The sequence below is a fragment of the Embiotoca jacksoni genome, unplaced genomic scaffold (genome assembly GCF_022577435.1).
Source record: "Embiotoca jacksoni isolate LCO1_2020_lvr unplaced genomic scaffold, fEmbJac1.0.p SCAF_7, whole genome shotgun sequence".
Classification (NCBI taxonomy): domain Eukaryota; kingdom Metazoa; phylum Chordata; class Actinopteri; family Embiotocidae; genus Embiotoca; species Embiotoca jacksoni.
Genome location: NW_027185425.1, coordinates 8,124,577 through 8,137,538, shown reverse-complemented (window position 1 = coordinate 8,137,538; position 12,962 = coordinate 8,124,577). Strand labels below are relative to the sequence as shown.

Below are 12,962 nucleotides of genomic sequence, written 5' to 3'. Positions count from 1 at the left end.
GTGCCTGCATGCGTACGTGCACAAACTGAGTGCCCGTGTATATGTGAATATCAAATATCAAAATATCCTTTCGGGTGCATTTCATCTAAACCTGAAATAATTACTCAGTTGAATAATAAGTCAAATCAACAGAAAATAAATCTGAAGCAAATTTTGAGAATTGGTTAGTTTCATTTTGTTGATTTCTTTAATCAAAGATCACTCGGACAGTAAAAGCAGGAAAGGCCCTCACTGGATCCAGTGTTTGGTTTGTCCCTTCTGAGCTCCTGTAGAAACATGGTCAGGCTCTGTGGTAGAGGAACTGCTCCCTATGTAGATATGAAGAGCTCATTATAAGCTAAAAAAAAACAAAAAAAACAATGATTCTTAGTTTCAGGTGATTGTATGCTAAAAATACAACATAATTATGAATAATATAATCGATTATAACATTCATTTATTTGAATATGAGGATCCAGTGTTTGGTTTGTCCCTTCTGAGCTCCTGTAGAAACATGTCAGGCTCTGTGGTAGAGGAACTGCTCCCTATGTAGATATGAAGAGCTCATTATAAGCTAAAAAAAAACAACATAATGATTCTTAGTTTCAGGTGATTGTATGCTAAAAAATACAACATAATTATGAATAATATAATCGATTATAACATTCATTTATTTGAATATGAGGATTTTCTCTGCTGGTTAACCAGTCAGACAAAACAAGGTTTGAAGATCAAAACACTCTATGATGAGCATTTTACACGCTTTTATGACTGACTGATTCATCAAGATAACGTCACTAGATTACTTGATACGAAAAATAACGGCTTGTCGCAGCCCTGAACAAGAACAAACCAGGCAAAGTAGTCTTTGTAAATAGCTGCAGTTTCAGACATCTTATTCTTGCTTGAAAATCAAGTAAAAGAAGCAACTAAAATCTGTTGAGATCCCAGTTGACATGTTCTCATATTTTCTTGTTTCTGCCAGTTTGTCACTTTTGTCATTTCTGTCTTATTTCTGTTTTTATTCTCGTACCTTCACCCTTCTCTTCTTTGTCACTGCACATGTTTGTCTTTCTTCGTTGTCTTCTTTTGTTTGTTTTTTCTCTTCCTAATGTCCCTTTGTGTTCTCACTACAACTTTTCCTCCCTCCGCTTCTCCTCTGCCTTTCCCCTGTTCTCCCCTCCTCTTTTCCCATACCGCCACGTGCGGTTGTAACCTGCACGGTTAGCTCGGGGCAGTCGTATCCCTCGGCCCAGTATGAGTCAGGGCTGCAGCAGAGAGGCCAGCAGGGAGAGCAGCCGGGACGCCAGCCCTGTTCGCTCCTTCACACCCCTCGGTGAGTAGCAGCAGAGGACAGATACCCAGGAGGGATAAGTAGTAAAATCAGGATGAGTAAGACATCAGAGATGAGGAGTCTCTGTATTGACGCCTTTACTTTCACATGTAAAGTTACTCTCTGGTCTTTGATTTAACCTCGTATTTTAATCAACTATCTATATAATAAAAAGGCTTCTAAATCTAAACAGTTTAAAGTAGAAAAAACTTGCATGTGTTTACATGTTTTTCGGCCTTTCTTTCTATTCTCTCACGCTACTCAATCAGTGTGAAGTTCATGTGTGTGTTGTCTTGTGTAAGTGTGTGCGTGTGTTAAACTCTATGTGTGTGTGTGTGTGTGTGTGTGTGTGTTTTAATCTTGGTTGCAGCGACGCGGAGCTACTCTCGCTCCACCGGAGCTCTCCACACACCTGATGCTTTTGGGGCTGCAGGTGAAGGCTGAGTACATGTATTTCTCTGTACCTCACCTACCCACCTCCTTCGCCTTGATTTAGGCCCACTCCGTTTTCTTTTCGTTGTCTTTAGCGCCGGCCATCTTTTCCTATATTTTATCAGTCCGTTTCTTTTTCTTCTCCATCAGCTTCAGTTGTTTCTATCATTGTTGTGTTTTTTTCCCCGTTTTGCTCCAGGATGTCGAAACCCTCCGATGGAATCGCATGTTTCCGCTCGTTCAGTTGCCAGTTGATAACCATCCTGCTGATTTGTTTTCTGTATTTAGCTCCTGTGCAACCTCCTCTGCAGGGACACCCACATGCTCACCTGCGTTTTATGTCAATCATACCGTCTCCCCCAGTGGCATCTAAATTGTCACCTAACACGCCATCCCATTAACTTACAGGGTTGTGTCTGGGGAACATGTAGCATGTGTGAATAAATGTCAGAGGATGGATGATGAGGAAAGTGAGATACTTGGATTGTGGATCGAGCGAGGACAACGTGCTGAGTGGGGAAGAGAGTTTGCAAACTTGACTCTTTTATTTATAATTTTTGCTAACATGTTTGTCCTGCTGTCTTCCTGTCCATCCTTCCTCTCTTTGCAACCGCCTCTCTCTCAGGTTCAGGTTTTGGAATCAGCCAGTCTAGTCGTCTCTCTTCTTCCGTCAGTGCCATGAGGGTCCTCAACCCCGGCTCAGATGTAGAAGAGGCTCTCGCAGATGCACTGGTAGGAGAACTTACAGACTTTCACACACAAACGCCAAAACTGAGTGCTCATTGCATTAAGCTGTCACCATGTGCAGCTCACATCTCCTTGAGTGTGCGTCTGTGTGTTAACTAAACCCTGCTTCTACCTTTGTTTAACGCTATCAGCTGTTGGGAGACATGAGATCAAAGGTCAGCTCCTTCTCCTGCCTCGTACCTGTGTGTTGTGTGTGTGTGTTGTGTGCGTGTTGTGTGTGTGTGTGTTCTATTAAGATGTGTCTCTGCATGCTTTCTTCTCCTGCCTGCTTTTAGCCTCGCTTTCATTTCAGATTCATTTCATGTTCTTTTCGTTTTACCCGCAGAAGAAGCCAGCCCGGCGGCGGTACGAGAACTACGGAATGTATTCTGACGACGACGCCAACAGCGACGCATCCAGCGCCTGTTCAGAGAGGTCCTACAGCTCCAGGAACGGGGGAGCCATCCCCACCTACATGAGACAAACAGAGGATGTAGCTGAGGTTCGCATCAACAGCAGCACAGGAGAGAACTAGGAACCAGATCATCAATAGAAAGACACCACTGTAGTGCATCTTGTCTTTTAGCCAAGCAACATTTACGGCTTTGAGAAATTGTTATGCTGCTGACCTCGTATGACATATTGTGCACATTGTTCATCCTTGCACAGATTTTATGAGTTGCATAATAAATGAGCGAATATGATGATGTTATTGAGCCCCAGTGTGGTTTTATACTTTGTAATAATTGGTGTTTAAAAAAAAGACATGACACTTTAGTGTTAAGCTAAATGTCCTCGTCGTCTTACTTTGTGCCGATATAGAAGTCTTAACAGGCCTGTGTGTGTGTGTGTGTGTGTGTGTGTGTGTGTGTGTGTGTGTGTGTGTGTGTGTGTGTGTGTTTCCAGGTGCTCAACCGCTGTGCCAGCGCCAACTGGTCTGAGAGGAAGGAGGGGCTACTGGGCCTGCAGGCTCTGCTCAAGAACCAGCGCACCCTCAGGTCGGTCGCGGAGCAGACGAGCGTGTTTTCAGAGGACAAATCGATGATGCTGACTTTTCTCTAACCGAGTCTGTTTTGTCCGCAGTCGGGTAGAGTTGAAGAGGCTGTGTGAAATCTTCACCAGGATGTTTGCTGACCCTCACAGTAAGGTATGGATGCATGCAGCGCAAGTACTCGCACAAAGAGACACAGCACTCCTGTTCAATAACATCATGGCTCAAAAATCATTATTCACCCACTTTTGATTTTACTTTGGTTTCAAATACTTTGTTTATTCCACCATCCTTCACTGTACCGGATTCTGCCAAAACAAGGAAAATGTTACAACTCCTCAGCAAACACGCACATTTCAACGGCCACACATATTAAATATAATCTTCTAACGATAAAGACGGGATAAAGAGGTTGAAACGTATTCTTAAATTTGCACGCATGGATATACACACTCCAACAGAAACACAGGCATGCAGAGCGGACTGTTTTCTAACGGCATGCCACACCCGACCTTTCCGTGTGACCTCACGCTCGCCGCCCTCCTGTGGGATTGCTCTGTCGCTGTTCAGCAGCCGTCCTGCTGGCTGCGCTCTTTGCATTCACTGCCGCCCCTCCCCCCCCCCCCCCCCCCCCCCCCCCGCACTCTCCACCCCCCCTCGCTCTCTTTCCCCTCCCTACCTGCAGTCTGAAGCGACAACACTGATCGCTCGCACACTTCAAACGCCCCTACAGACAGATATCTGGGCTGCCAGCTCTTCTCTCTGACTAACCTGCTGCGGTGCGCCCTCTTTAACACTGCCACTTTCCTACCGGCGTCTTAAGTGCTCCGTTGCCTTGCACTCGTCGTGAGGTGTGTGAGCTCCTCCCCCCTTCCCTCTCGTTTGACGTTTGACGATTTGATGAATTTCAGCGAGACTGCGGCAGGGTGTACGGCACGGCAGAATCCGGTATAAGCTCAGCCTCCTTCAAGGTACTGCATCTCACCATGGATCGCTCTCCTGCCTTCATCTGTCTGCCCTACACCACTCCTACTCCCACTTCTTTTCTCTCTCATCTCCCATGTTTCTCAACGTTTAATTTAATTTCTTTCTTTCTTTTTTTTCCCAACGTGCACAAAACATCTTCTGAGATTTCGCCAATGTTATGATTCTCACATGGTTGAAGATGTTCAAGTAATTTTGCAAATGATGAGTTGAAAGTAAAGATAAGTGTACTCTCACACTCGGGAGTACATGCTTTCTCAGGATGCTAACCGATGTGTGTCTCTCTCTCCCCCCATGCCACACTACTCTGGAACTCTCTGTAGAGAGTAAGTTTGGCCAGTCAGTGTTACTGTGTGTTTGAATGAAAATCTACTTCATTAATCTGATTGGGCTATAGATTACCAAAGCAACTACATAACAATCACTAACCCACCTCGTGCATTGTTAGCTGTAACTGCACTGTCCTGCTGAATTCAGCCACTGCCATGCAGAGATGGTCACCGTACAGCCTGATTGGTAGTCTTCTCCTTGTGGTTATTATTGTCTAATATTAATAATATTTTTTTTTTTTGGGTGATTTGAAGTCTGACTGGTGATTGGATATGAAGGCGGACTGCTGCAATAATGATTGAATAACCACTAACTTCACAATGGAAACTAATGCTGCTCTCACACCATACCACCTCAGTGTAATCTTCATCCAGTTTTTATGCATGCGTGTGCGTGCGCGTGCGTGTGTGCATGAAGCATAGTGTACGTGGATGACTAAGTTACGGTGTGTAACCTAAACTGTCTGTGTGTGTTTAGGTGTTCAGTATGTTCCTGGAGACTCTGGTAGATTTCATCCTGGTCCATAAGGACGACCTGCAGGACTGGCTGTTTGTCCTGCTCACGCAGCTGCTGAAGAAGATGGGAGCGGACCTGCTGGGCTCCGTACAGGCCAAAGTTCAGAGAGCTCTGGACATCACAAGGTAGGCGTCACACTCACATGCAGACTGACGCTGGAAGCCAAGATCAAAAAAGGTGTTTTTTCTAAGGCCACCATTCCTTTGCTCTTCTACCCACGCTTTATGTTTTCTGTTAACAGCTGGTAGAAAAGTGTTTGTGCCATCACTCCTGCTTTGAGTGATTTCTGTCAGTTGATGTATGTATGTATATATATATACATATACATATACATATACATATATATATATATGTATATGTATTTTTTTACTATCTTGAGCGTAAATGGTGATGGGTGGGTGGTGGGGGTGGGGATCAAGTGGCGCATGTAGGTTATTCATTATTTTTTAGCAAGGGAGATGACCGAATTCAATCATTCATGAAGACACAGCACAGTTAGGCTACTGATTTTTCAGATCCACCGGCAGGTACTTTCTAACTTGCACAAGCCTCCGCACATGTTCAACTAAACAACCCTTCTGTAACTGTACTCAATTGCTACAAAAGGACGGAGAAGTGGGGTTGCAAGGGTTACCAAGGGGGATAAATCCTGGTAATTTTGCTAACAAGAGGGATGGCATCCTTCACAGCGTCAGCCACTTTTTAATCCTGGCATCACTTGACAGTGTGACAGTTAAAGTCTGTTATTTCAGCTGTAAAGGTGAACAACATGAATGGGTCCTTCCCTGCGTTGCATTTCTCCAAGTGTAAGACTAGCAGATACATTTTTCAAGAGAACAAGTGATAATAGAAATCACTTTTTTACCTCATACGTTGTAGTAAAATGATCATAAATGTCTATCTGGTAATAATCTGTCAAGTCACCTGGTGAAAATAATTTGCTTTCATATTTTTAAGAAATAGGTCACGTACAGACATGAATTGAAATGTGGATGTATTTTTTTTCTCTTGCAGAGAGTCTTTCCCCAATGACCTCCAGTTTACTATTCTCATGAGGTTTACTGTGGACCAGACTCAGACGCCCAACCTCAAGGTAAATTAGATGCTAATGTCGTGTGTGTGTGTGTGTGTGTGTGTGTGTGTGTGTGTGTGTGTGTGTCAGCATGTGAGAGAGCTGAGTGTTTGAAGGTCTGAGTGAAGGAGTGTGTGGGAAGCATGCACATGAAGCTGGAAATTCACGGATGCTGTAACCATGGTAACTGCTGTACTGATGTGACCCCTTGCCTGCCCATGCTGGCTCTGCGTCCCCAAAAAACAAAACAGAATCCCGGGCTGTGATTGGATAGTGATTGATTGAGCCACACAACTGGCTTCCTTCAAGCTTTACTCCTCAAACTCCTCATCCACCATCACCTCACCCGCCCTTATTTCTCTTCTCCTCAATTTCAGCTACATCACTCCTCACTCCTCTCACCCTTTTATCTCCCCGACACTCTGACTCCTCCCACACCCTTCCCTGCCTGATGTTAAACCCCATTCTCACTACTTCCTTTCACTCTTCCTTACCAGTCTGCCTCTTTCCCTACCCATTAGGCTTGGGCAATGAAAAGATTGTTCCCAACAGCACAGTTTCACTCTCTTGCTGCAGATATGATATTCATGAAGACTCGCTTTTCAGTGTAGCTTTATTATCTTGGTGAAATTCCACAGGTTCTTTTTGCCGTCTGTAGTCTCAAAAATAGAAGGAGCTCGGTGGCCTGAAAAAACTCTGAATTTTAGACAGTATTATCGAACATTAACCATCGGTTTATGTGGCTCAACCCGTTTCGCAGCTCTTTACTTGGATTGTGTGGCAGAAACGATTATTTCCCCATCGCCTAAGCCTACTCTCCCATCTTTTTACTCAACTCTCTCCAGCCACCCTCCTGCCTCTCACACCTTCCTCTCTTGTCCCCTCCCTGCCCTCCCTGCCCTCCCCTGTCCCCGTCTCCCTGTCTCTCTCCGTTGATTGACGCGGTGCTTCTCCTCTCTCTCTCTGAAGCCCGTACGGAGCTCGTGTTGCGGGCGAGGGCGAGGCAGGGCAGGGTCCGGGGTAAAATTGTTCCCCCCCAGAGCGCGGCGCCACGCCTGCTCTCTAGACGAGCAGGTCACAGCCTGGAGCCAGTCCTCCCAGGTCAGTGCGCTCCGGGGGGAGCAATTATATGGCGCGCACGATGCTGCTAAGTGATTTGGAGGAAGTTCTGGTCCTTGAGGTGAACATGTAGCGAGACAGAGGAGAGAGAAATAGAGGAAAATCAGGGCAGGAGTTAGTTGTGGCGTTTCGGAGCCTGCGGTGGATGTTTGCATTTCTTAGTTCCTTTTTGTCGTCATTTGTCATCGCTTTTATGTTGACTGATTTGTTTTCCTTCTTCGTAAAGCATGAATATGAGTCTACTTTGATCATCTCTCAGATTATTTGATTTTCAGACCTGCAAGAGACGCACAATCTGCTGTGGTTGCACATGCTGACTGTGAACATTGGTCGTCACTTTTTCATCCGTGTGTGTGTTTGTAATTTTGATTTTACTGTATTTGTGTTTTTACAGGTGAATGTTGGCCATGCACTTTCTTTGTTGTCAATCGACTCACTCATGGTTTGTTGTATAAATGTGTGTGTTTGTGTTGCAGGTGAAGGTGGCCATCCTAAAGTACATCGAGACGCTGACGTTACAGATGGAAGCTCCAGATTTTGGGAACTCCAGTGAGACTCGGCTGGCCGTCTCCCGCATCATCACCTGGACGACTGAACCCAAGAGCTCTGATGTCAGGAAGGTACAGACAAACACACTCAACACACACACACACACACGTAATCATATGTGTGTTTTCTAAAAGCTCCTTTAGACTGTGACAGAAACGGTGACATAAGCACATTGTATGTGACTGGGAGGGCAGTCTAATAAAATCTTGGTCTCAATCTGCAGCAGACTTTACAGTATCAATGTGAAGCATATCAGGTCTTTCGGTGAATGTGTGGTGAATCCTGGGGCTGCAATGTAAATTGAATAAATAAGAGATATGAGAACATTAGTTCATTTCATACATCAGCGTCACTTGTATTTTCTGAAGATGCTGCTCCTCAAGGTTTTCTTCTTTTGGTTTGTGCGTGGATTTTTTTTTTGCCTTTAACTTTATTCAAAAATGTCAAGTATGACGTATTCTGGCTCAACAAATGTTGTATTCTGTTTTTCTGACCAAATTTCGACTGGCAATTTTGCTGTAGGATGTGTTTGGTCCCCAAAGCTCCAAATCGTCCATCAGTGATCACAATATCTTCAACTTTAATCTTTTGTCTAAGACTGCACAAAATCACAGTGTGAAGGAGTTAAATGCCACCCTAAAACAATGATTGCCACAGTTACTTACTATATAACTAGCAATAGTTGCCACACTTTTTAGATGTCTTTCTAAATGAGAGGGATTTTTTGTATTCTGTGTGTGACAGGCGGCCCAGTCGGTGCTAATCTCCCTGTTCCAGCTCAACACTCCAGAGTTCACCATGCTGCTGGCAGCTCTGCCCAAAACCTTTCAGGACGGAGCCACCAAGCTGCTTCAAAACCACCTGAAGAACACTGGCAACGCTGCACAGGTACAACACGCTCCCACTCAAGGTGTCAGTCCACACAAGAAGTAGATAGGGCTTCAGACATACGTCGTGCACGATGGCTGGCAATCATTATCCTGTCACATTCATGCGACACTTCTTTGTGTCAACTTTGATTTATTTTGTCATGTTGTCAGGCACCGATGGGCAGTCCTATGACGCGCCACACCCCCCGATCTCCTGCCAGCTGGTCCAGTCCAGTCACTTCCCCCACTAACACCTCCCAGAACACCCCCTCACCAAGGTAATAACAAGTAGTCATCGACTGTACAATCACTCCTGTATCCTACACAGTATTTTATGCTGCATTTGTATCCCATTATAAAGTAAAAAAAAAAAAAAGATATACAGGAAGACTCCAAGTGTCACAACTGTTTGTCAAATACACGCCTTGCAAATGACAGCATATTACATGTATCACATGTGGGTTTCCTGTATGAATGAAGTCTCACAATATCTTTTGCTCCCGTGTCTGTGCAGTGCATTTGACTATGACACAGAAAACATGAACTCAGAGGACATCTACAGCTCTCTGAAAGGCGTCACTGAAGCGATTCAGAACTTCAGTGTTCGCAGCCAAGAGGACATGAATGAACCTGTCCAACGACGAGAGGGGGAGGAGGTGAGTGGAGGAGGCAGAGGGATTATATACTGTATGTGTTGATGCATATTTACAGTCTGTAAGTATATAAACCGATAGAGCTTTACAGCTTCTACTGTAAAACTTGGGAAGTTGCTTATGTCATTATCAGCCCCATCTTTGGTTTGAAGTAAAAAATTTGCATTCTGTTTATATTTACTTACTTATTTACAGATGATAGTTTGAAGTCCAGTTATGAGTAGGCTTAAAAATTACCTGGCGCCAATTCTGTCACCGAACATAATAAAACTAGTTTATTTATTTATCTTGCTGGGAAGGAACCAAACATTTTCTTAAAGTTTCTTAAAGTTCTTAAAGCTCTTTTATTCAATACCTTAGTCTCAGGAAAATAAGCTCAAGGAACGGAAATGTGAATTTATATTAAAAAAAAATAGACCTTTAAATCAGGTAATATCTGGTCAAAAACTGTTTGTGAGGAATGACAAAGTAATTAGTGCTAACTTTTGATGTATGACAGGTTTTAACACTCACTGCAGCAAACACATTTCAGTCCCTTGTCAAAAAGTGAATGTAATTCCATTAGCATGTTTTTCCGGACTTGCAAAGGCACAAACAGACACACTGTGTATGCAATGTGGGAACTGAGACACATACATTCGGTGTTAATGGTACCGATAACTGTGGACAAGGTTCCCTACACCCACTGATATAATTATGTTTACTGTTTGTTCCTCAACAAAAAAAAACAGTCTCTTCAATGAGCAATTTGCTTTTCTTGATAGTATGCTTGTTCAATACACATTTATGACTCTAGATGTCATGCCAGGTCCTATTGCAGTCCCCCGCCTCCCCCCCAAACAACAGCCCCATTTAAGGACATAGGGTACTCAAGTAAAGAGATGTGACCTCCTGACATTTCCCCCATGAGATGCAGCTGAAATCCAACCAGCCCAAATTTCATCAGCCTGCCAGTCACAGCACACCTGACTCATCAAACCACCACTCAGATTGTAGCATCTTGTGATTTGAGTGTAAATATACACACACACACACACACACAAACAAGAGCACCGTAAACCTCGTCACCCTGCTCCGCTCCTCACCTGGTGGTCAATGTTTGTCACCCTTCTCAAGTCAGAGTTGTTGTTTTTTTATCACATCTGGAGATGCTGTCAACTAAGAAAATGTTCGGCAAAATGTCCTGATAGACGCATAAAGTGTTTGCTTTCGACACATTGTTTACCAGGTAAAAACATAATACAGCCCTGCAGTTAGGACTGATTTTGTTCAGTCTGGTGTGAAAACTCACTTTAATTCTGGTTTCAGTCCGGATAAATGGACCGAGTTCTCTGATCTCAGTTCCTCGCTCTGTATGCAAATGAACATGTACACAAAGTAAATAAACAAATTAATAAAGCAACAGGCAGTTAACAAAATGTATCATTTTAATTCACTATCTCTAAGAAACTTATAATTTTCCATTTGTAAATATCTGAGCACTTAAGTTTGTAATTCACATCCTGAACCGACAGGTGCGACTCCATCGCATCAGTTCAGATTATTTCGTTGTTCCAGCGGATTTGAGAGGGTCGAGCTCTGTGCTGCGGTGGATAAATGAACTGTGCAAGGGGGCGGGGCTCTTCCACAGTGATGAGTCTATGTGTCAGAAGTTACAAACCAGGAAAACTAAAGGAAAACAAATTAAAACAAATTGGGCTTTGGTGAAACAACGGTCCTCTGACATCTGGATTTTGATTCGATCTCTGTTTCACAGGGGAGCAGCGGGATAGATGGCCGAGGGTCAGATTCTGTGGACGGCGGCCGCATGGCTCTGGACAACAAGACTTCTCTCCTCAACACCCCCCTGCTGTCCTCCAGCCCCCGAGGATCCCGTGAGCACTTCTCCGACTCTCCCTTCAAACACAGCCGCAAAGACACCAGCCTGGACGACTCCGAGCAACTCACCGACGGTACGCAAACACATTCTGACAGAAAATCACACACTGCACGACACACGGAGCAAATCCTGTGATAATTGTAACATGATTTTTTTTTTTTTTTTTTTTTTGGGGGGTCAATTGTCGGTAAACAGAGAGCAGCCTGGACCAATCAGAGCTGGTGGCCGAGCTGCTCAAGGAGTTGTCCAATCACAATGAGCGCATCGAGGAGAGGAAGGCGGCGCTGTGTGAGCTGTTGAAACTGATCCGTGAAAACACCCTGCAGGTGTGGGACGAACACTTTAAGACCATCCTGCTGCTCCTGCTCGAGACGATGGGTGACAGAGAGGTACGCACACGGGCTTTGAGCCCCTCACAGCCAAATGAGAAAAAGCAACACTAGATGTATTTCTTTTGATCTGAAACCTTTTTTACACTCCCAGCACGTGATCCGAACGCTGGCTCTGCGGGTGCTGAGGGAGATTCTCTGCAAGCAGCCCTGGAGGTTCAAGAACTACGCAGAACTCACTATCATGAAGGCTCTGGAGGCTCACAAAGATCCTCACAAGGAGGTACGATTATCCACACACACAAATCAGCTCAATCACAAGCTGATTTTATCAGAGGGCATGAAGAGACGATGCAAAAGATTTGTTTATTTTATTACATCGTCAAAGCTTTAAAGTAAACAAAAATGTGTATTTGTTGGATCCGTGACGGTCATCAATTTCAGCTTCATACAATTCAATAAAATGTGATGTCAGTTCATCCATAAATTTCTCCAATACAATGATTTTGTTGTGTTTCTGTAGGTGGTGCGAGCAGCAGAGGAGACAGCAGCCATGCTAGCGTTGTCCATCAGTCCAGACCAGTGCATCAAGGTGTTGTGTCCCATCATCCAGTCAGCTGATTACCCCATCAACCTGGCTGCGATCAAGATGCAGACTAAAGTGATGGAGAGGATCCCCCGCGAAGGCCTGATTAGCTTGCTGCCCGAGATCGTGCCAGGACTCATACAGGTAACCCGCTGCTCATGTCTTTAACACGGAACTGTTAATATGGAGGCTGAAAATTACCATCTTGGAATATTGTAATCACGTGAGACTTTTATCTGTCGCTCTTAGTTATCAGAAGTATTTTTATTTATGTTATAAAATGTGTGAAACTCCATCCCTCCCACACCACCTACAAATTCGTACATGAACACCTTTCCATGACTCCTGGTGGTGAACAAAGGTCTTTGCAGCTGTGTAATCTATTTTATCTGGTTAAACAGGGTTACGACAATTCTGAAAGCAGCGTGAGGAAAGCCTGTGTGTTCTGCCTGGTGGCCATCCATGCCGTGATAGGAGAGGACCTCAAACCGCACCTCAACCAACTCTCCAGCAGCAAGGTGACTCGACTTTAAACTTGGATTCATATTCAGCCAGATTGCTTAAAATATGTTGTATGTCATCCTGGTGACCATACACAAGATTTATGACTCCACA

At 44.3% G+C, this 12,962-nt stretch overlaps 1 protein-coding gene across 35 annotated transcripts in view; it reads left to right on the top strand.

Moving 5' to 3' along the window:
• The window catches only part of clasp2 (cytoplasmic linker associated protein 2), a 57,075-nt gene that overhangs the window by 41,443 nt on the left and 2,670 nt on the right, over positions 1-12,962 (top strand). For 19 of the 35 annotated variants that reach the window (XM_069176872.1, XM_069176866.1, XM_069176873.1 and 16 more), the window contains 18 exons: positions 1,208-1,315; positions 1,683-1,745; positions 2,370-2,476; positions 2,623-2,646; positions 2,817-2,972; positions 3,377-3,468; positions 3,554-3,617; positions 5,253-5,416; positions 6,306-6,384; positions 7,959-8,102; positions 8,776-8,919; positions 9,072-9,178; positions 9,415-9,556; positions 11,310-11,505; positions 11,628-11,821; positions 11,916-12,044; positions 12,285-12,491; positions 12,749-12,865. In XM_069176872.1, coding sequence (XP_069032973.1) covers positions 1,208-1,315; positions 1,683-1,745; positions 2,370-2,476; positions 2,623-2,646; positions 2,817-2,972; positions 3,377-3,468; positions 3,554-3,617; positions 5,253-5,416; positions 6,306-6,384; positions 7,959-8,102; positions 8,776-8,919; positions 9,072-9,178; positions 9,415-9,556; positions 11,310-11,505; positions 11,628-11,821; positions 11,916-12,044; positions 12,285-12,491; positions 12,749-12,865 — 2,237 coding nt within the window. Of the gene's footprint in view, positions 1-1,207; positions 1,316-1,682; positions 1,746-2,369; positions 2,477-2,622; positions 2,647-2,816; positions 2,973-3,376; positions 3,469-3,553; positions 3,618-4,372; positions 4,433-4,768; positions 4,772-5,252; positions 5,417-6,305; positions 6,385-7,958; positions 8,103-8,775; positions 8,920-9,071; positions 9,179-9,414; positions 9,557-11,309; positions 11,506-11,627; positions 11,822-11,915; positions 12,045-12,284; positions 12,492-12,748; positions 12,866-12,962 lie in introns of all 35 variants that reach the window. The other 16 variants (XM_069176883.1, XM_069176895.1, XM_069176863.1 and 13 more) reach the window with 6 other exon arrangements.